The following is a 23,873-nucleotide window of genomic DNA, read 5'->3' on the forward strand; positions in this document are numbered from 1 at the left end:
CAGGTTTCCGTGCCGGGTGCGGTTTCTTAAGGGTATAAGAAAGCAAGAAATTTACTGTTTCCCTCTTGCCACTCAAAACTCATTTCCATAAAATGAAAAACTTGCTTTTGCTCTACGTCCAAAATAGAATCCATATCCAGACTCATCTACTTTATTGGGAATATGCAGATCTGGATCTGAATTCTGATCTGTTGCTTCAAATTTTGGCGTAGATCCAATCCTGTTGTACCCAAGTTACTTCCCATCACAAGACGCCTAGTTAAGCCAATCAAATCCACTTAGTCTAGTTTGGATAGGGATGCAAACAGGTCAGATAATCTGATTCTCTAGGACGTAGGTCTTATTTAGAGATGTGAAGGGTTTGGATTCGAATCTGATATGATCAATATCAGTCATCTAACTAATAGGACGTTGGCTAAATGGATCCAGATTCAGATGATCGAAAGCATGTACCAAATCCGATGTTTAAGATGTAATCGGATTCTGAATATTCATTGGGAATGTATGGCTGCATCCGATTATAATCGAATGTGATATTGGCTTACCAAATCCGACTAAATGGATTTGGATTCTTTCAGATATAGGATAAAATCGCACCATTGACATCCCTAGCCTTATTGAATCCGACCAAACCGCATATTACATACTCATGCTTCCACTTGAAAAGAAAATGATTGTTCGGAGCCATATCTCCCTAATTAGATTTTGTTTAGATTAACTTTTGGTTATCCAAAAGCCAGCAGTCAAACAGTGACCCGTAACCCGTTTGCCCCGGCTTTCGAAACCATCACCTATCCGGGTCCTCGAATGGCCCAGAACCGATAAAGAGTTTGGGAAAAAGACCCCGAGGGGTAAGTCATATCCTTGTCATTTCGGGAAAACCCTGCCGTCTTTCCCGCGAGAAAATCTTGTCCCGAGAGATAGAGAGAGGGCATATAAGGTGATTAGTCAATCAAAACCCGACCCACCCGGAGTTCTCCTCCCTCAGATTCCCTCCATCCGCGTTTTTCTCCCAAACGCATGCAGAGACGAAAACCGACGAGATAGCGTAGAGTCATAAAAAAGAAGGAAGAAAGTGGAAAAGCATAACAGAGACGACTCTCCGACGAAACCCGTTTTCACATTTTCCTCCACTTGATTCTCTCTCTCTCTTCCATTCCTTCTTTCCGGGTTCTCCGTTTCCGCAGCAAATGCAGACCCCGTCGGAATCCGACCGATCGCCTCGCTCCCCGAGAGTGCCCCTCATCGGAGGCAGCGGTCAGCGGAAGATCGCGATCGCCGTCGATCTGAGCGACGAGAGCGCGTACGCCGTGAAGTGGGCGGTCCAGAACTACCTCCGACCGGGGGACAACGTCATCCTCCTCCATGTCCGGCCGACGAGCGTCCTCTACGGCGCCGACTGGGGCTCGATCGACCTCTCCGTCGACACCGACCAGGAGGCGAAGCAGAAACTCGAGGTCGAGTTCGACACCTTCACGACGACAAAGTCCACCGACCTCGCCCAGCCGCTCGTCGAGGCGCAGATCCCCTTCAGGATCCACATCGTGAAGGACCACGACATGAAAGAGCGGCTCTGCCTCGAGGTCGAGAGGCTCGGCCTCAGCGCCGTCATCATGGGCAGCCGGGGGTTCGGCGCCTCAAGGCGGACCAGCAAGGGCCGGCTCGGCAGCGTCAGCGACTACTGCGTCCACCACTGCGTCTGCCCCGTTGTCGTCGTGCGTTACCCGGACGATAAGGATAGCGGAGAGGCCGCTGCCACGGCCGAGAAGGCGCCGGTGAAGGAGCTAGAGTTGCATCCGGTGCCGGAGGAGGAGCAGGAGCAGGAGTACCACTCCGCCTCCGATGAGCAGAAAGGTGAGGGTTTTCCTTCCTTCATCTTTTGTTTGACCTTTTGATTCTTGCGCTTCTCTGTATTGAATGTGCTTGTGGAGAAATAAGAATGTCTGAAAAATCTGAGCTTTTGTTTGGCATGATTACTTCTCCCTATTTTTTCCATGTTTATCTTTTGGTGGATGATTTATTTGATTGGGTAATTTTTTTTGTTTTTTCACCTGATTTTGCTGGTTCTTCTGTTGCATTGTTGTTAGAGAAATGTGGTAAATTTTATTCTTTTATCCAAATAATTGGATGTCCTCTGAATTCCTTTCCCCGTTGTCTCTTGGGTGATTTTATTGTTGAAATGCAGTAGAATTTGGGTTTCTCTTAAATTCATGTTTTGTTTTGTTTTCATTGAGGTAGTGTCTTCACTACCGAGAAGATTGGATAAAATTGCTAATATGGCATTGCATTCCAGGATGCAATGTTTCTGTTTATTCTGTTTATTTGTATTAATGGATGCTCCACACGCCATAAAATGTCATTTTCTCAGAGTGTTTCCTTACATGATGTGATAGAGTCTTAGTTCTCTTATGGAAATTCTTACAGAAGTGCTGTGTTATGCGAAAGTTTCTTTTACCTTGCCCCAGATTTGAGCTATGTCACAAATATAGGTGATATTTTAAAATGTTGTGATGTCACAGAAAATGATAATTATCACTTTTTTCTTTCAAAATGGTATCATTCGGTCATGATATTTCCCCTTCAAAATTTCTTATCATATTTCCAATGTCTTTATATGTTTTTTTTTAACTTTTAGATATGCCTAGATTTCCCCCCCAAAAAAAAATTGTTAACTTGTCATGGCCCAGAAAATTCTGATGCCAAGAGTTGTGATACTGAATTCATTCTTGAGAAAGAACACAAAGAAATTGGAAGATGTTTGGTTCATGCTTCAAATTCCTGCCTACTGCATATGCATGCCATATCGTCCTATTGGGAGTATTAGATGACTTTCAGGCTGCTATAACAACTGCTTCTGTAAAATCTGACCATCTCTCTCTCTCTCTCTCTCTCTCTCCATATGATGGAGAACTTGGCCCAAGTTGGTGCAGGATCCAGCCATCATATGTTATTAAACTTGGGTTGTGTAGGGCTGTTTTTTGTTGTTGGGCGTACAAGCGGTGCTCGATTAGGGTGTCCAGGGCAATATGCAAGTTCTACAGGTGGTCTTTCCAGGTAGGACTATAGATCAAGATGTCATTGAAGAAGACCAATATGAACCTACGCAGGTAGGGCCTGAAGATGTCGTTTATAAGACCTTGGAACATGGTGGGGGTGTTGGTGAGGCCGAAGGATATCACTAGGAACTCGTAGTGTCTGTCGTGAGTCCAAAACATTGTCTTTGAAACGTCCTCTAGGGCCATTCGTATATGATGATAGTCAGACCTGAGGTATAGCTTCAAAAAGTCGTGTGTTCCGTGCAATTCATCCAATAACTCATTGATCTCAGGGATCAGGTACTTGTCCTTAACCGTGATTTGATTAAGTGCCCTATAATCGATGCATAACCGTCATGTTTCATCCTTCTTCACCAATAATATAGGAGAAAAATACACTCTTGGTGGCTTGTATAATCTCGTCTTTGAGCATCTCTATCACCTGACACTCAATCTCCATCTTCCGACCGCGAGCATACCTGTACAACTGGACATTAGCCAATTTTGATCCCGACGAGATGGTCACTGTGTGATCATGAAGCCGTTGGGGGAGGAAGGCCCTTTGGCTCCCAAAAGACAGTGCTAAATTCCTAGAGTAGATCCTCTAGGTCTGCTCGGGCGCAGGGGCATCCCATCCACTGTCATCATCATGTAAATAAGTGATACACCTTCCCTTATCACCTTGGCAAGTTGTTTAGACTTAGCCATAGCGGGAGGTGCTCGTGGAGGTGTGAGGACCTCCACCGGTCGGTCGACAAACTCAAACTGCATCATCATATCCTTGAAGTTCCAGGGGATAAAACCCAAGGACTGCAACCATTGCATTCGAAGCACAACATATGCGTTCTTTATAGGAAGGATATACATGTTCGTAGACAGGATTGTCCCTTGAATCTTTAGGTGATACATCGTAAATTGCTCTTGTTCTCAACTACCATCTCAAAGGGGTGTTAGGGTGTCATTCTGCACTTGACCCTCTTGGCGGTCTGTGTGCACAGTGCATGGAACCCATGTCTATCAGGATCAAGATACTCAGCTGGTCGATCCTCCCAAGTACCTGCATCGTCTGTGGTGCCTCAACACCAGCCAGGGCATGATAAGAGATCTTCAGGACCTCCTTCGGAATGCCCTCACCTGCGTTTTCTAACTCGGTCTCGCTGTCCTTGAGCTCGTTGTTGCACAAGTACATGTTAAGGGCCTTGCACTAGTGTCCCTTCACCCATACTTTATCACAGCTGTAATAGAGGCCCTTCCGACGATGCTTCTCCATTTGCTCGTAGGTGAGCTGCTTCACCTGTACCAGAGGCGTTCTTTTGACTTGCGCCCGGGTAGAGGGTGAAAAAGGATCCGACCCGATCCACGTCGATCCATGGATTGTGTACATCCATGTAACATATCCATGCTTATGTATTGTAACACACTTAGACTGTCGGGTCTGGATACACCAAACCCGGATCCATAACTCTGTGTTGTAACATTATAAAACACTGTTTAGGTCACGCTTCTAAAGTGAGAAAAATAGAAATCGTAACAGCCAAAAGCCTTGGGTTTCTTCTTCGTCTCTCTCTCTCTCTTTTCTCTATACAGGTGAAAAACTTTCAGAGGGTACTGGTTGTTGGCCTGATTTGTGGGCTTGTCACACTCAGCCTTGCGTGCAGCCCTTGAGCTAGTCTTGCTTGTAGCCTGGTTCCCTTGAGACATGTACCTCTGATTGGACGTCCCCCTGTCCTTGGTCCATGAGGAACCTTGCCAAAACAACTTCTCCTCGGCTACGCATGCTAACTCAAACACATGAGTCAAGGAGGTGGGCCTTGCGGCTTGGACTTCTCTCTGAAGGTACGACTTGAGCCTGGCAATGAACCAGAGTTACCGGAAGTGCCATAGAGAGTGGAGAAGCGCGCTTCCCCGAAGCATATTTCAGAAGTGCGAAACGTCGCACTTCCGAAATGTGCCGGGAAGTACACTTTCCAATTTAGGGGACGCACACTTCCCACTTTTTTATTTTTTATTTTTTTTGTATTTGTATTTTTATTTTTTTCTCTTTTTTTGCTTCCTAGGTTGCTTCCGATTCGCTTCCTAGGTCGCTTCCTGGTTCATTTCTAAGTCGTCCTACGCTTCCTACTTCCTAACATTTTGAAAGTGCCACGCTTCCTGCTTCCACTTCCCGAATTGCTTCCTGCTCCCGCTTTCTCGACTGACAACTCTGCGATGAATGTATCAATTAAGGACTCCTGAGACTAGTCGGTCAGCAGGTTGCTTAACCGCTCAAACTTTGCTTGGTATTCCATGACGTTGCCCTGTTGATGGATCTTGGACAACGAAACGTGGTGGTTGTTGTAGGCAGAGGGGACAAACCATACCATCAAGGCTCCCAAGGAAGCGTACTCATTTGCATCTCGAGCCAATGGTACCAGTCTGTTGTCTTGGCAATCTTAAAGTATTGCTCCGTGCATTCTTTTTTCTTAGGGAAATTTTCTAAATAGCACCTAACAAATTAACAATAATAAAAAATACACCCAACATTTTTTGTTTTGTCAGAAACACACCCAAACTTTGAGCTATTAACTAAAAAAGCACTATCCGTTCAGTTAACTGGGATTTTCATTAACCCAAGTTTTGTTAAAACCAAAGTTTTACATTTTTACCCTTAATCTGTTCAAACACTCTCTCTCTCTCTCTCATCACTTGATTCTTCATGAATCATGATGATAGCAGCAACTCCATGCCAACTCCATGGCAACAACAACCCTATCACTTGATTCTTCACCATGATCACAACAACCCTGTAATTCTTTACCATGATAACAACATCACTTGATTCTTTACCATCATAGCAGCTACTCCATCGGCAATGCAAGCTTCTTGTTGACCAATAACATGATGAGATGGGATCGACATTGGGGGAAATCCTAAGAGGAACTCGAGGGATTTGTAGGAGAGTCATTCAGAAGAAATGGAAGGGAAATCGTGGATTCCTTTCCTTCCCTCTCTCCAGAAGAACATCGTCACTCTCTCTGCAGTGTTTCTTCCTGAATAACATGTTTGGCTGTCATTTTGAACCAGTGTTATCAAAAACACGCCTTGAGGCGCAAAAGGTGCGGCCTGCGGCCCTCTGTGCCTCAAGGCGCAAGCCTGAGGGGGATTTTTTTTACAACAAGATTTCTGAGACATAATTAACAAAATTTTTGTAGGTTAATCTCATATATTTTCCAGTTATTTTAGTTATGTAATAAGCTTCTTAGTATATTGCTATATTTTAACTTTTGTTGGTTAATCTCGTATATTTTTCAGTTATTTCAGTCATGTAATTAGTTTTTTAATATATTTTAACTTTTGTTGGTTAATCTCATATATTTTTCAGTTATGTAATCAGTTTTTTAGTTACTTTTATATGTTAATCTCATATTTTTTAGAATAATCTTATATATTTTAACTTTTGTAGGTTAATCTCATATATTTTTCAGTTATTTCAGTTATGTTATCAGTTTCTTAGTATATTTTAACTTTTATTGGTTAATCTCATATATTTTCCAGTTATGTAATCAGTTTTTAGTTACTTTTATATGTTAATCTCACATTTTTTAGAATAATCTCATATATTTTAACTTTTGTAGGTTAATCTTATATATTTTCCAGTTATTTCAGTTATGTAATCAGTTTCTTAGTATATTTTAACTTTTTTTGGTTAATCTCATATATTTTCCTGTTATGTAATCAATTTTTTAGTTACTTTTATATGTTAATCACATATTTTTTAGAATAATCTCATATATTTTAACTTTTGTTGGTTAATCTCATGTATTTTCTAGTTATGTAATCGGTTTCTTAGTATATTTTATCTTTTGTTGGTTAATCTCATATATTTTCCAGTTATGTAATCATTTTTTTAGTTACTTTTATATGTTAATCTCATATTTTTTAGAATAATCTCATATATTTTAACTTTTGTAGGTTAATCTCATATATTTTCCAGTTATTTCAATAATCAGTTTCTTAGTATATTTTAACTTTTTTTGGTTAATCTCATATATTTTTCAGTTATATAATCAGTTTTAGTTACTTTTATATGTTAATCTCATATTTTTTAGTACTTATTTGAGATTTTCTATTTTTTATTGGTTGTTATTTCATCAGTAAAGCATTTCTTTATTTATTTGTATTTTTAGATATTTTTTTATAATTGTTTTAAAGTTTTCAATTTTTTTTTGAGGCTTACGCTTTACGTTTTCAATATGATCTTAGCAAACACTTGGTTTAGGAAGAGGGAGTCTCACCTAGTAACATTTAAAAGTGGGGTTAATACGAGTCAGATAGATTTTTTCCTACTTAGAAAGAGAGATAGGGGTTGTTGCATCGATTGTAAGGTTATACCGGGAGAATGTGTAGCTACACAACATAGAGTCTTAATTTTAGATCTTAGAATTAGACAATGTCGGAAAAGGGATAGAAATATGATAGATCCTAGAATTAAGTGGTGGGCACTGAAAGGAGCTAAACAAGGAATGTTTGTAGAGCGGGTAGTTAAGGAAGTTCATTGGTGTCTCGAGGAGGATTCAGAATGTATGTGGAATAAGATAGCGGGTGGCATGAGAAAGGTGGCTAAGGAGGTATTAGGTGAGTCTAAAGGCAGTGCACCGCTAGGTAAGAATATATCGTGGTGGAACGAGGATGTCAAATTAGCTATTAAGGTTAAAAGAGAGTGTTATAGAAATCTAAGTAAGAGTCGTGATAATGAGAATTTGGAGAAGTATATGATAGCAAAGAAGGAAGCTAAAAAAGTAGTTCGGAACGCCAGGGATAAGGTATATAAGGAGGTTTATGACAAGTTGGATACCAAAGAGGGCGAAAAGGATATTTATAGGCTTGCAAAGATGAGAGATAGAAAATCGAGGGATCTGAGTATGGTTAGATGTATCAAAGATGAAACGCAAAGGGTTTTAGTCAAAGATGAGGAGATTAAGGAGAGATGGAAAGATTATTTTGATAAGCTATTTAATGAAAGTCATGCTCAAGATCTTGGAGACTTGTCCATTCCTTTTCAGGAGATGAATCGCTACTTCATGCGCAAGATTCAAAAGAAAGAAATTGCAGAGGCTTTGAAGAAAATGAAATCAAAGTGCAGTTGGCCCAGATGGTATACCTATCGAGGCTTGAAAATGCTTGAGAGAGAAAGGTTTAGAATGGTTGACAAATCTTTTTAACAAGATTTGGCGGACAAATAACATGCCTAATGAGTGGAGAAAGAGTACTTTGGTGCCTCTATATAAGAATAAGGGTGATATACAAGATTGCACAAACTATCGTGGTATAAAACTCATGAGTCATACTATGAAACTTTGGGAGAGGGTGATTGAGTCTAGGTTGAGGAAGATTGTCATGATATCGAAGAATCAATTTGGTTTTATGCTTGAAAGATCAACTATGGAAGCTATACATCTTCTTAGGCAACTTATTGAGAGAAATAGAGAGGAACAAATATTTGCATATGGTTTTTATTGATTTGGAGAAGGCATACGATAGAGTACCTAGGGACGTTCTCTGGTGGACAATGATGAATAAGGGTGTTTATCTCAAGTACATTAGTATAATTAAGGATATGTATGAAGGAGTAGTAACCAATGTCCGCACTTGTGGAGGGGCGATAACCAATTTTCTTATAACGGTTGGGTTACATCAAGGATCTGCTTTAAGCCCTTTCCTATTTGCTATAGTGATGGATGAGCTTACGAGATCAATTCAAGAAAATGTGCCGTGATGTATGTTGTTTGCTGATGATATTGTTTTGATTGATGAGTCTAGAGCTGGGGTTAATGCTAAGTTAGAATTATGGAGACAGACATTGGAAGCACGAGGTTTTAAGTTGAGTAAGAGTAAGACAGAATACATGAAATGTCAGTTTAGTAAGCAACGGAGTAGTGATGAGAGTGTAGTGAAGCTTGGTGAGCAAGAAATACCGGTGGATGATTGTTTCAAATATTTGGGATCTATCATTCAAAAGTATGGATAAATTGATGGTGATGTAAATCATAGGATAAAGGTTGGGTGGATGAAATGGAAAAGTGCATCTGGAGTATTGTGCGATCGTAGAATGCCATTGCGGTTGAAGGGAAAGTTTTATAGGACGACTATTAGGCCCGCTTTACTATATGATACAGAATGTTGGGATGCCAAGAGACATCATATTCAAAAAATGAGTGTAGCTGAGATGCGTATGCTGAGATGGATGTGTGGAAATATAATAAAAGATAAGATTCAGAACGAGGAGATACGTAAGAAGGTAGGCGTTGCACCCATTGAAAATAAGATGAGAGAGAATTGTTTACGGTGGTTTGGACATATTCGGCGAAGGCCTAATGATGCTCCTGTTAGAAGGATGGAGAAATGAGAAAATATATTAGTTAAAAGAGGTCAGGGTAGGCCTAGGAAGACATGGATGAAGGTGATAGGAAAGGATATGAATGCTTTGAACCTCACCGAGGACATGGCATTGGATAGAAATGATTGGAGGAGAAGGATTCATGTGGAAGACCCAGAATGATTTTCTTTTTTGGTTCATATCGCCGACCCCAATTGTTTTGGGATGAAGGCATAGTTGTTGTTGTTGTTTGTTGTAGGCTTACGCTTTACGTTCAGTTTCGATTACCAATTTATTGGTGCCTATGTCACATGGGTGCGGGTGCGGGTACGGGTACAGGTGCGGGTGCGGGTGTGGGTGCGGTGCAATTACAAAAATTCTGGACATGGGGACTCAACTATATATATAAATTTTTTTAATATATATAAAGTATGGCAGGGGCCTCCGCCCCTTGCCGAAAAATAAGAACGAGGCAGGGGGCAGCCCCCTGCCGGAAAATACATCTGAGACAGGGGAGCCCCCTATCGAAAAATAAAGTATGGCAGGGGACGAAACTCCCTATCGAAAAAAAAAGAACGAGGGAGGGGGCTCCGCCCCCTGCCGAAAAACAAGGAGGAAGGGGGAGCCCCCTATCGGACGAAGAGGAAGAAGAACAAAAGAGGGAGGAGGCATACCTGAGACCGGTGGCTGGGGAAGAGGGTGGTTGGCGTCGCCTGCGACTACTGTAGTCGGGGTCTTGGTCGCCGGCGTGACTGCAGGGGGTGAAGATCGGACGACTAGGGGGAGGCAAAGATCGACAGGGTAAGCCCCTCCCCCTGTCGTAAACCCCCCTTTAGGATTCGGCCCTGACGCAGGTAACATTTTGGATCTGGGTCGGGTCCGAATCTAAACTCGACCCGGATCCAAAATGAGTTTGAAAATGGACCTTTATAGGCTCAGTCAAAGTTGACCGAGTCTATAAAGTGGACGAACTCAGTCCATGTGCGTTGACTGAGTCTGACGCCTGTTGACCGAGTCTGCCCCGTGTCCGAAGCCGCACCCGTGTCGGGGTGTGTCAACGCGGGTGCGTCGCCTCCCTAGCCGAGTCCGTGTGACATAGATTGGTGCATGGTCAATGGTTTGGTACTGACTGACATTTGTATTGTGCTCTTATTCTAGTAGCTCATACACTTGAATTTTGAGGTTTGGAGGTCTAGTAAGGTGATTTCGTGTGGTGGTCAAACTATTGTTGAGGTTTGTAAAATATCATTTCTTGATATTTATGAGATTTTTAAATCTCTCCATAAAATTTCTAAATATTTTTTACTCATTTACCCTTTATGAAAAATGGTTATTGAAATATTTTCATACATTTTGCATTTAATGGAATGATAAAGGATATTTTAAATTTATTTCATGATTGGTTATCTAGCATGATTTACATTGGGATATGCCTTAGTTGCATAGGATGCTATATTTTGTATATATTTATAGATATTTTTTCTATTGTTGAGATTTAAATTGTTATATTCAGTTTGAGTATTTTTCATTTCTTTAAGACAATGTTTGCCATTATTACAAAATATCTCTCGTTATGATTTGTATTTTCGTTGAGCATTTAATATGGCTACTTGTTTTTGAAAAACCCTTCTTTATGAATATTTTTCCTTGCATGGATTAAACTCCTTAGCAAATTATTTATTCATGGCATTTATGATTGTTTGAAAATCCATATTCCATGCCTTTTATGCATTAATGTGATAGATATGTGTATTGACTTTGAATAATGCATGCTTTCGTGAATGTTTAAAGTGATTAATAAACTTATCTGAGATATTTTATGCATGCATCTCTCTTTTTTGATAATATGCAATTATGTTCTCTTATGAATTAAGAATGATGATTTCTTAAAATTAGTATTTTTTTCAAAATTAATGTCAAGAATTTCTTTTTTAAATATTTTTAAAAACATTAAATTGTCTTATTGAATATTTTTTATATATTATATTTTTAGTGTGCTTGGCCATCCTCTCTCCGTAATATATATAGTTTATGTCACAGGGATTCAGCCAAACAGGTGCCGCACCCGTGTTGACGCGACACGGGTGCGGCTCCCGGTGCGGTCAACCCGATTCTGGGTGCGGTCAACCCGATCCTGGGTGCGGTCAACGCACCCAAGGTCATTTTGATCCATTTTTGGATTGTTTTTTTTTTTTTAAATTTTCCCTATAAAACAGACTGTGAAATTAAAAAAAAAATCTGGGGGTGGGGGGGGGGGGGGACCGCTGCGCGCGGGACCCGCATCGGGGGAACCCTCGAACCCCCCTTCTATATATATATATATTTATTTTTATTTTTATTTTTATTTTTGCCGCACCCCCGCACCCAAGGTTTTTGAAAGTGCCGCACCCCCACCCTGCACCCGCACCCATGTGACATAGTATATAGTTAATTTTGAAATCTTTTTTTATGATTTATGATATATACGTGTGTGTATGGTTGAGATGTTTCGTTAGCCCTATTTACCGGTTCTCAAGTATTGATGATATTGAAGACCCTTTGTATAATAGAGCATATCTTTGAAGATCAAGAGCACCCCTTAAGGAAGCAACAAATTGAAGAACTTGATGAAGTCAAATGAAAACCTTTAATGTAATGGGTCCTTTATTTCTATTTGCAATCTTATAGTGAAACACTATAAGTTTGAGGGGAGTGTTAAGATGAATGTAATATTTTGTATATATGCATGTGTATATATATATTTAGATATATAATATATAATATATTTATTTATATATAATATTATATATATTATAAGTCAACTTAGGCTGACTTTAACTAGCTAGCGGGGGCTAGTCCAATGGCTAGATAGGCTCTCTCTTTACTCTTTCTTCTCTCCTCTTTCTCTATATAATGGTGTATGTATATGTATATGTATGTGTGAATGTTGAGAGAGTGATGGGTAGATCTAAGTTATTTGTAAGTGTTATGAGTGTTTTGTAGTGAGGTTATTTTTTATTTTTTATTTTTTTATGTATTTTTGAATTTTATTCTTAATGAAATTATTCATTCATAATACTTGTATTCCTTTGCATGCTATATATAATATATATAAATATATATATGTAATTATATATGTACACATACATATATATAAAATATTACGTTCTTCTTAACAAGATTCACATATAAGAAAAAAGAGCTGCTGGTTTTCCTAATTATTGTGTTTATATTAAGAAAAAGGAAAATTTCCAAAAATGGGCCTAAACTTTTATCAATAATCAAAAGCACACCTAAGTTTTTGAAATTGTTAATACCACACCTAAACATTTCTATGGTTAATTAAGAAGGTTCAATAACACCTGTCAATATTGCAATTAAATGTATGTCATAATTGCCATTTTACCCTCTATCCACTTCAACCACCATCATCAGCATGTCCCTTGCCCAGAAAACCTCTCCTCTTGCAACTAACAAACATCCGATTATGGGTAAAGGTAAAAAAACTTTGGAAGCCTAAAGTGCTGATCATATTTTTTCTAGTAACACAAGGCTGGAAAATCACCAGAAATAAGCCAAAGAACCTTATTTTTTCTTTCATTTTCCATTTGTTTCTGGCCATGAGTGGCCCAAAAATAATGTTAATAACACAATGAAAACTGACCTGTTTGTTCTCCAGAAAGTTGTTTTGGGTTTTATAAAACACACTGTTCCAAACCTTTTTTGGTTCAAAACAGTGTTGCGAAAAGCGTTGAGGCGTAGCGAGGTGCTCCACCAAAAACCGAGGCGAGGTGTAACAATAGCTATGTCACATGGGTGCGGGTGCGGGTGCGGCGCAATTTCAAAAATTTTGGACACGGGGACTCGGCTATATATATATATTAAAATATATATATATATATATATATATATATATATATATATATATATATATATATATATATATATATAAGACTCGGTCAAAGTTGTGCCCATTAGGGGACAGGTGATGAGTTGTGAAGGCATTCTGTACACTTTCTTCATACAGGAATAATTCACTTTTGGGCACTTTCTTCATACACTGTAATAATTCACTTTCTTCATACAGGAAAAAACCACAAAAACTTGAGTTGTGCCCATTCTGTACTTAAAACTTGAAAGTGTACAGGTTTTTAGTTGTGATGGGTTTTTTTCCTTACAGCTGTAGCCCAGAAAATTTCAAAAAAAAAAAAATTTCAAAAAAAAAAAATTTCCAAAAAATGGACCAAAATGACCTTGGGTGCGTTGACCACACCCAGGGTCGGGTTGACCGAGTCCGAGCCGCACCCGTGTCCGCACCCGTGTCGGTGCGTGTCGACGCGGGTGCGGCGACCTTGGAGCCGAGTCCGTGTGACATAGAACAATAGTCATTCCTGTGACCATGCACAAGCAATACATGCTCCCTGACAATATAAGATCAAACACAAATGTCAACAATAATCATTCTAGTGACCATGCAACAGCATTAGAGGCTCTCTGTCAATATAAACCAGTTAAAACTACAAGAGACACATAACTCATCTCACAAATGATTGTAAAACCGTAAGCAATACCAATGGATGCACATAACTGACCACATTTAAAAACAATATCTCTTATCTACGTAAAATGACACTTAAATAAGAGGCATAATAGGAGAAAACACACGAGGTAAAAGAACTTGTAATGAAAACAATCTGTCACCAAGAAGAATAATTTTATCAATTTTAACAATCTTTCAAGATACCATGGTTTAAAAAATAGATAGCCATCACAGATAAACATAATTATAAGTATTCATCATAATAACAATGGCCAAATATACAAATGAGTGATGCAACACACTCACGGAACCAGAGATCAAACGACTGTAAGTTAAAGCCAAACTATAAGCTGCCAAGCAAAATTGAAAAAAACTGAGGTGCACACAACTTACCTCAACAAACATCTCTGGCTCAACAAAATCAACATAGATCTAGAGGCCAATCAACCATCAATTAGACCCAAGACAAGTGACATGATTACCCTTGAAAATCTACTCTGACAAGATGACATGAGGTTCCTACATAACTCACTTCAACGGCTAACCTTGACCCAATAGCAACAAGGCCAAAGAAGATGATGCATCATATGAAATTTTGTGATGGACACACAAATGCCATAAAAAGGCGATAAATACTCACGAAAATTAATTTCCAAATAAGTGAGTTTATATAAGAACCGATTTGAAAAATCAAAGTTTCAAATCAAATTCCAATAATGATAGATAAAAACTTAGAATGAATATAGTGCAATCATATGCACAACAAGATGTCAATTGATGCAATCATATGCATGGTCAATATAAACAAGCTATATAGAGAGAGACCTCAATCTAGATTACAAGTCTACTAAGGGACAACAATGGCACATAACATTAAAGAGGGTCAAAACATATATAGATATTCTCAAAGAACTATATATAAGTTCAATAACATAACTATCACCAACCATGAACCCACATGTCATAGAATAAATTTTGTCATAATGCAACAATTATAAAATCTCTAAGAAGCAAGAGCCTTCAATCAAGAATAAAAGTGTCCACCAAAGATCTAAGTGAATAAGCACAAGTGTCCACTAAGGGCATATCAACAAAGCCCACCTATGTCACACAGACTCTTCTAACAGGGCACCACACCCATGTCGCACCCGCACCGAGGCGGGTGCGACACTTGGATACAACTTCCTTTGTAGGTGAAGTCAACCACAGTGAGGCTCATTTCTATCCAAAAGTAGATTCAGTTAACCCTAATCAAGTTCATTTTTATCTAAATTATATATACATAAATGCATACAAATACATATACCGTTAACTTAAAACTGTTATATATATATATATATATATATATATATATATATATATATATATATATATATATATATATATATATATATATATATATATATATATATATATATATATATATATATATATATATATATATATATATATCCTTCCCGCACCCCTGCACCCAAGTTTTTTTAAAGTGCCGCATCACCGCATCCGCACCTGCACCTATGTGACATAGAAGCCCACAAAAGGGCATACACAAGAATGCTAAAGAAATATAAAATAAATATTTTATTCAATCCACAAAATGCAAGAAGCATACCATGAAATATCAATGCACAAAAATGAAACCACTAAGAGTTACAAAAGTAGACATTAGACAAGCACTCAAATCAATAAGCCACCAATGGGCAAAAGCACAAGCATACAAGAGTCTTTAAAAAATATAAATTTTATTCATAAAATGCTCAAGAAGCATAAACACAAGAAACATTTAATATTATTAAAATATGCATTTGATACATTATGACAAACTATGCTTATGCCATCCAATAATAATCATAAAAATTACTCCTGCCATATACCTAAGAATATAATGCAAGAATTCCTTAATCCAAATACACAAGCCACTAACATGAGAATAATTTTTTCATAATAAGGTATTTTAATTAGAGCAATATCACTAAACATACATGGAATAACACATTCACATGATGATAGAAGAACCTTATGAGAGCATAGAAAACATATATGTTATAACCAATGACAATACCATACAAAGAAAACTTCTAAGATTCACAATATTAATCATGGAGTTCACACAATCTATCTTAAAATTCATTCTCGTTCACATAATTAAAACATCAAAGAAACAAAACAATATATTAAAAATCCCAAAGATAATCCATGTATACATCTACATTAATAATAGGTCTAGGTTGATCATGACTGTTGTGATTTAGGATTGAAGATTGGCTTTGTTATGGTAAACCAGTGGAGGCCTTTAGTTTAACTAGTATGATTAGGAATTTAGGATTAGAAATGCTTGATGTATATAGCCTGTGAAAAAAAATCTTTCTTCTCAATGTTCTCATGCATATAAACATATGTTTGTTTGAAAAGAACGATTGTAAAATAATGAAGGGAAAAAACCAAAGGAATAAGTTACTATCTTTTTTCTTTTCCTGAATCCAATCCTAGAAGATTGTGAAGTATTGATTTTATTGGCCATGGCTGAACCTTCAAGGTGATTGAGATGAGTTTGGATGTATTAATTGTGGAGATTGACTGGGATGTGCATTTTGTACAATAATTAACTGTTTGTGGTATTGTAATTCTTTAGAAATTACTAATGAGGCCCTTGTTGGCTGTTTGAGTTTCTTTTGATGACAGCCTTGTGCCTAAATAATTATGTAGCAAGTTCCTTTTGGGAGTAAAGATATAAGACATAAACCTAGGGAGGGTTGATTTAGAAAATCATAGCTAGTGGCTGAATGGTATGATCTCACACTGATAATGTGGCACATTTTTGTCAATTCAAAACCAGAGTTACCGGAAGCGCCTAAGTAAAAGGGGAAGCGCGAAACGTCGCGCTTTCGAAGCGTGAGGGGAAGCGCCCCCCTTTTTTGGGAAGTGCGCTTCCCTTTTATGGGAAGCACGCTTCCCCATTTTTCCATTTTTTTCGCTTCCCTCTCGCTTCCGGTTCACTTCCTAGGTCGCTTCCGAGACGGTTCAGAATTTTCTTCTAAGTGGTCCCAGGCTTCCCCGCTTCCTAAAATTTTGAAAGTACCTCGCTTCCCTTTCCCGCTTCCCGCTCCCACTTCCTCCACTGGTAACTCTGTTCAAAACACAGTGGATCATTAATGAACAACTTACCCCGAAAGGACAAGATCCCATATTTAGAGAGAGATGCAGCATTTTCTAGGGGCTTAGTGTGTGCATCATGGAAATGTAAGAATATCTGTTTTGCATGTCTGTGCATCCATGCATCTTTGCATTTATTTGTTAATTTGTTACGTGCATGTGTGCATGAATTGGGAGGTAGGTGGAGGTTGGGGTTGTTTCGAAGGTGGTACTGGTAACATTGTATGGTATGAGCTAGAAAGATTAACTTTGTATTACAGAAAAAAAAGGATTACTTTGCCTTATTTATTTGCAAGAAAAAAAAGTTGGAAGTAGCAGGATTTATCTGCTGGTCTCCCACCTATGTTTGCGTTGATTGGGATGGTATGACAATATATATATATATATATATATATATATATATATATATAGAGAGAGAGAGAGAGAGAGAGAGAGAGAGAGAGAGAGAGAGAGAGAGAGAGAGAGAGGGAGAGAGAGAGAGAGAGAGATTTCAAAAACAGGTGATTCACATACTGAAAATTTGGTTGATTTAGATGTTAGATCAAAATGTTTGTCTGGTTGAACCTATGGATCCAATGTATAAGGATGTTCTGTTGCCTGTGAAACTATTTGTGTTGCGACTTCTTGTCTTTATGTATGTTGCATCAAAAGATATCAAGAATTTGAAAAAGAGAAGGATTTGTTAGTGATACTGCTAGAGAAGTGCTTGTTAGTAATACAGAAAGTTTGGCTGCTTTAGTTGCTAACTTTGACTTGGTGTGACGATATTGTGTTTTAGGTGACAAGTATAGCTATAGCTAGTTGTGAGTTATCATCGTCGTCCGCATAAGAATAATGATACTGTTATAGTAAAGAGTAGTAATAATTATATCATTGTCATTATTTTTGTTTCATCATCACGATCATCACTACTTCATCAAAACAATCATGCCTTTGCAGATAATTTCTAGCTTAACTTGACGCATTAAATATAATAATTACTTCGTATAGATATGATCTAGTGATGAGTTCCAAACTACATACTTGTGTTGCATCTTGTATCCTTTGATAAAGCATTGGCGATAACTTAAATGTATTTGATTGTTGAAATGGTGCAAGTGCTTACAACTTGTGCATTATCCATTTGAAAGCCTCCTTTGGATAGGAAGCGTGAAAGAATAAAAAACAGAAAATACATACATGGCATGTATGCCTGATGAAGCTTATCTGTAGTTGTCCATAATAGGGTCTAGTATTATATCTTTTTGTCTGTACTGAAAGAAAAAAAATGGTTGCTTTTATAGGAAGTCATTAAATGGTTTCCACAAATTATGATTCTCTAGAAGGTAGATTGACTTTATCCAAGGGACAGTGGGATCAAGAGAGGCACACAGACCTTTCAATCTTATCAATTGTACTCTTGAATTTGGAACAGGAAGCACAGGAATCATTCCTATCATCAGACAGAATAGGGCCACTTATATGTCAATATCATTCGAAGAAATTGTCCAACCTAGAATATAACCAGACAATGAAGAGATTAATTGCCACAATTAAAAGATGGGGTGCATAATTCAAATACAGTTAAAAGATCTGGTACTAAGGACATGCTAATTAGCACGTCTCATTGACTTCTTGATTGCTTTGCTGTATTGTGTTTGGAGAGTTTGACTTCATTACATGATAGAATTATTTTGGAATTTAGTTATTGTATAGTATGTTTAGGTAGGATGATAGACAAAGGTTTAAATAAAATATTTGACTTGATGTATGTTGGATAGGCCTAAATTTACCTGCTGTGGATTATGTCATGTAAGCCTTGATCTTATCTGAATTAAGGCTTCTGGTTGTTCAGAGGGAACATATGTGTACGGTACTGGAACTCAAACTTGTCTGAGTAGAAATATTATTTAGCACTTTGATGTGATAGGATATTTGAGATATGTGTTTCTCAGGCCTATAACATGCTGTTGAAGCAGGATTTTTGGTGCCACACACTCAGAATCTGGATCCACACATGGATAGCACATGACCTTAGCTTGATAAATTAGGTCCGGTCTTGATATGATCTAAAACTCACCCATTGCCTCGTATTGATGTATTGTGGACCTCTTAGACAGAGGGTTTATTGTTGCGTTCAATTAATAAGTGACTGGTTGGTATGTTCATACCTTTACCATGTCAATGAGTTCTGTATTTTTATGATCTTATGAGCATTGTCGCTTCTCATTTCTTGATTTTTGTGGCCAACTGAATAGATATAAGCTTTTCTATCAATCAACGTTAGAAAGAAAACAATGGAAATTTTGTCTTATACCTAGCAGCCTTAGTGCTAACACCACTTGTTGCTAGCCTATGTTCTGATAGGTGCTTCAGTAAATTTACAAATAACTAATTCCTTTAATATTTCTGTTTTCTGAATTTAGGTATTTACCTATGGTCGTAATTCCCATATCTATTACAATGACCTTGGTTGTCGCCATTATTGTACTCCAGAAAGTGTAGTGATCCAGTTGGTCCAGTTGGTTCCTGCTTGTTTTAAAGAAAAAGCCACATAAGATTGCTGCCATTTTTACTAAGATGATATTCTGAGAGTTAAGGAAAGACAGCAGGGCATCTTGGCACAAGATCATGTTAAATTATTACATGTTCCAGTGTAATATTGGTTGCTTGATATGAATATGGGACTGTCATGACATTGCTTTCTTTATTAGAAATGTTTTAGAGCAATGGGTTGTTCATACCAGAGTTACCGGAAGCGCCTAGGCAAAAGGGGAAGCGCGAAACGTCGCGCTTCCGAAGCGTGAGGGGAAGCGTCCCCTTTTTTTGGGAAGCGCGCTTCCCTTTTATGGGAAGCGCGTCCCCCTTTTATGGGAAACGCACTTCCCATAAATGGGAAGCGCGCTTCCCCCACGTTTCCCCCGCTTCCCCCTCACTTCCCCATTTTTTTCATTTTTTTCGCTTCCCCCTCGCTTCCGGTTCGCTTCCTAGGTCGTTTCCGAGACGGTTCAGAATTTTCTTCTAAGTGGTCCTACGCTTCCCCGCTTCCTAAATTTTTGAAAGTGCCTCGCTTCCCGCTCCCGCTTCCCGTATCGCTTCCCGCTCCTGCTTCCTCGACTGGTAACTCTGGTTCATACCATGAGGTGCATGTGAATTGGGACAGTTCATGTAAATATACAAATGCAGTGAGAATATTTCTGTTGGGAAGTGCAATTTTCAGGTTTTTTTTTAAAAACTACTATAGAAATTGGGAGGAGATCTCAGTGCTTGACCCTCCCCCCCCTCCAAAATAAAAATAAAAATAAAGAAGGAAATAAATAGACCTTCCTTTCTTTTGGTGGCAATCAATGTATAGAATTGCTGAAGCTGTAATTATTGAGCATTTTAAAGATTGACAATAAACATCCTTATTTTGAAGATTGATATGGAAATCCTGCTTAAGGTGGAAAAAAGTAGAGTTTTTTGAACTTATGAAGTTGCATTGTTGAGCCTTAATTTGAAAAAAAAAACATCCTTGTTTTGAAGATTGACATGTATGGCCTGTTTAATCTGGAAAAAATTGAATCATATGGCTAATGATTTACAGATTAAGGTTAAATTCTTTTCCATAATTAGTTTTTATTTTTTCAGAAATGCTTTTGAGGTGGCTTGATAAATCTAATTTTTTTGGTCTGTTTATGGTAAATTTCTTACTGCAAAAAAGGGAAAATGAAATAATGGTGTGTATACACTGAGAGAACTGATTACCTAGAGCTTTGCAATTCATGAACGTTGAAGTTGAAGATCTTTACAGAAAATATGGGGAGAAACGGAGGCACTGAATTGGATGTTGTCATGTTGGAAAAAAACATGAAACTGCAACAAGAGGATGATCTTGTTGCTAAAGGGAGGATTTGTTAAAGGTATGAGTAGCTTGGTTCATGCTTATGGGGAGAAATAGGGGCACTGAGCCGGATGCTATTTTGATTGTTATTGAAATACAATAAATAGGGAGGTTAAAAGATTCAGATCCTCACGTTCAGTTGATATAGAACCGAAACTTTGCAGATAACCTGAAAAAGAAGGATCTTTTGGGTAGTCCATTGAGGATGCACTTTCCAACCAGAAGTGACATTTGTGTTATAATTGTCCTTTGTCCACCCTGCGGAAGAGTTGCTGTTTCAGCTGAAATGGCTCCTTTCTGTGTGATGCAATGTACAAACAAACACACCTTTAGGGTTCATTTCGTGCATGTTGTGGCTAACATATGAAGAGGGATCTAGAGAAGCATGGTCTAGAAAAATTCGGGGATCTCGCTAAAGGGCTTTCTAGTATTGTGAAAATCCTTGGGATTGGAGAGAATTGGAAAGTGTCCGATAGCAGTTGATATTACTGCTTTTAGGAAGCTGAACTAGGAGCACAGAGGTGTCAACCACAGAAGTAGGAGGATCGTGGCGTGGTTACGGGTATCATATCCTAAAGAGGAAGAAGTTCGTACTGGTTTTGGAATGAGCGTCCTTTTTTTTGGCTTTAAGACAGGCATGTTCATTCTTGTTGGGATTTTATCTGAACATATTCAAATTACTTTTCTTTTTAAGTTTTGTACTATCAGGTGTCTCATGGCAGAACTTTTAAGATATTCTATGGAGGCCTTTGGTAATGCTGAAAAGTTGAAAACCCATGAGTAAGGTATTGCATATTGCTTATTGGTGTGTTTTATGTGGTATATAAGTGGCTAATATTTGAAAAGATTTGCTGGCTAAGAAACTGTAGGAGCTGCTGTAGCTCCTTGACTTTTATTGATAGTCAAGCTGGGGGACATGACCAAAGACCCCTCACTCATGGTAGTGCGGCTTTTCATCTTGCTGTCTCATCCTAGGGCTGATGTACTTTCCACAGTGACAAACATTTTTATCGGCAATTTCTCGTTTTTCAAAAAACTCACGAGAAATTGAAAAAATTCTATAAACCTCACATTTTTTTTGGCAAAATCTCGGCAATAAAAAAATTAATTAAAAAATATAAAAAACATTTTTTATAAGAAAATATTAATAAAAAATATTTTAAAATAAAAATACATGATTTTTTTGTGATAAATAGCCATTTAAAACATAAATATTACGTTTAAATCGCGGTATTTATGTTTTTTCACAAATCTCGTGATATTTTGAAAATTTCGCGAGAAATTGCCGTTTTAAACTTTCAGGCAATTTCTCGCGATATTATCGCGAGATTTTCGTAAATCTTGCGATATTTGTCACACTGGTACTGGCCCCTCTTGTCAATCTTTCCTCCATTACCTGTTCTCGTGCGGGTTGCATGGCTGTCCCTGAGTGTTGCAGGGTTTTATCCTGGGAGATGCACATGAGGTTTGGATAGTAGCATCTGCAATGGTGCCAGACGTGCTTGGTGTACATTTGGTAGCACGGTGTGCAAGCAGCTATCGGTAAAAGTATGGGCTAATGATGCTTTTAGAAAATACCCATGGTGCACCAGCCATACCTGTGGACTATGTCACATGGATATGGCTGAGGATACGGGGATACAGCCATTTTTATGAAGTTCCTACTATGACTTGTATATAAAGGGATATGGAACAGGCGTCAATGGAGTCTGTGTGTCATAGCCTGTGGATATACAGTTTTCACCATATCGATTGGTATATGATGCAGTTTTTAGGCAGGCTATAGCATGGGAAACATGATTCAATTTTTCTATTTGTGTGAATTGTACTGAACATCTCTAGCAGATGTCTCCTTATCTTTGTTACACCAAATTTTCTTTTTTGACATTTTGTTGTCTGTTTAACACATCTCGGAAAGAAAGAAAAGATTAGCTATCCTTTTTCTCTCTTGAGGCTTTAAATGTGAGATTATTGGAACCACCTATGCTGCTGGGATATTTTGATAATGAAGTTTTGCCAGCGTGATCCATGGATCCTTGGTGTGATAGGAAAGTCATCTCTTTGACTACAGTCTAAAAGTTTTATAATCAGGCAATTTAACTTGAGCATCATTAAAGAATCTTGATACTTTAAAGTGGATTTACTCAGCTTGGAGATACATGGTTGAGTGTTCTTAATTTCAACTCTTTTTTGCTTCGTAAGTTCTGTTGCTAAGTGGTTCTTGTCCAAGATGGGAATTTACAACCATTCTCGTCTTGTTCTAGCTTTACTGTAGTATGTCTATCCACTTATTTGCTCCTTTTCACCATTTTATCATGGATAAGGGCTGTTTATCTGTTATTCACATTTTTATGCTTGTGGAGTCCTTTTTGCCTTGTCCATGCGTTTGATATGAAGCTTAAGAATCTTTTTGGTTCAAAATTTGACTATTATTAAGTGAAGAGCTTAGAATATCTAAATTGTTTAATTTCTTTTCTTCTGGCATTCAAGTTGGTCCATTACAGATGCACTACTAAGGGTTTCTTGCAGATGTTAATCTAATTTCACCTTGTTTTATGTTATGGAAATTTTGGGAGCCATGATTGTTGATTCTAAGAATTTTGTCTGATGTTGCACACGGGCATTGTGTTATGTTGCAGAAAAGGAGGCTTGAGCTCATCTGATATGGCATTTCGTCTCTTTTTTCATTGCAGAAAGTGAAGACTGAGTCATGGGTGTTGGATGTGGGTACTGTTTCATGTGGGTTCTAAACTTTTGATCAAGTCGTGGGTAGTTTTGTATTCTGACTGCATATCAATTGCCTGTGGTTATAGAATTAGGGTGACGGATGCTGTTGGTGTATCTAGTTTAGATGGGCTTTGTTCAGCGTCACTTTATAGACTTTAAACGTTTTCACATGCATGTTGTTGATTCTATGAATGCTCAGATGCTCTCTCTCTCTCCCTCTCA

General features: G+C 38.1%; 1 protein-coding gene across 3 annotated transcripts; it reads left to right on the forward strand.

Moving 5' to 3' along the window:
• The first annotated feature begins 992 nt into the window (after positions 1-992).
• Positions 993-23,839, forward strand: LOC149834697 (universal stress protein PHOS34-like). Of its 3 annotated transcripts, none has more exons than XM_090010260.1 (2): positions 993-1,854; positions 23,618-23,839. In XM_090010260.1, exons 1-2 carry the CDS (start codon positions 1,191-1,193, stop codon positions 23,629-23,631), a joined length of 678 nt encoding a protein of 225 aa, XP_089866386.1. In that variant the 5' UTR covers positions 993-1,190; the 3' UTR covers positions 23,632-23,839. The 3 variants fall into 3 exon arrangements, with proteins under 3 accessions (XP_089866386.1, XP_089866384.1, XP_089866385.1); XM_090010258.1 differs by lacking the exon at positions 23,618-23,839 and adding an exon at positions 21,633-21,709; XM_090010259.1 differs by having other exon boundaries at positions 1,000-1,854; positions 23,564-23,839.
• The last annotated feature ends 34 nt before the right edge of the window (positions 23,840-23,873 follow it).

This window comes from Nuphar pumila, chromosome 6 (genome assembly GCF_984573655.1).
Source record: "Nuphar pumila chromosome 6, dmNupPumi1.hap1.1, whole genome shotgun sequence".
NCBI lineage: Eukaryota > Viridiplantae > Streptophyta > Magnoliopsida > Nymphaeales > Nymphaeaceae > Nuphar > Nuphar pumila.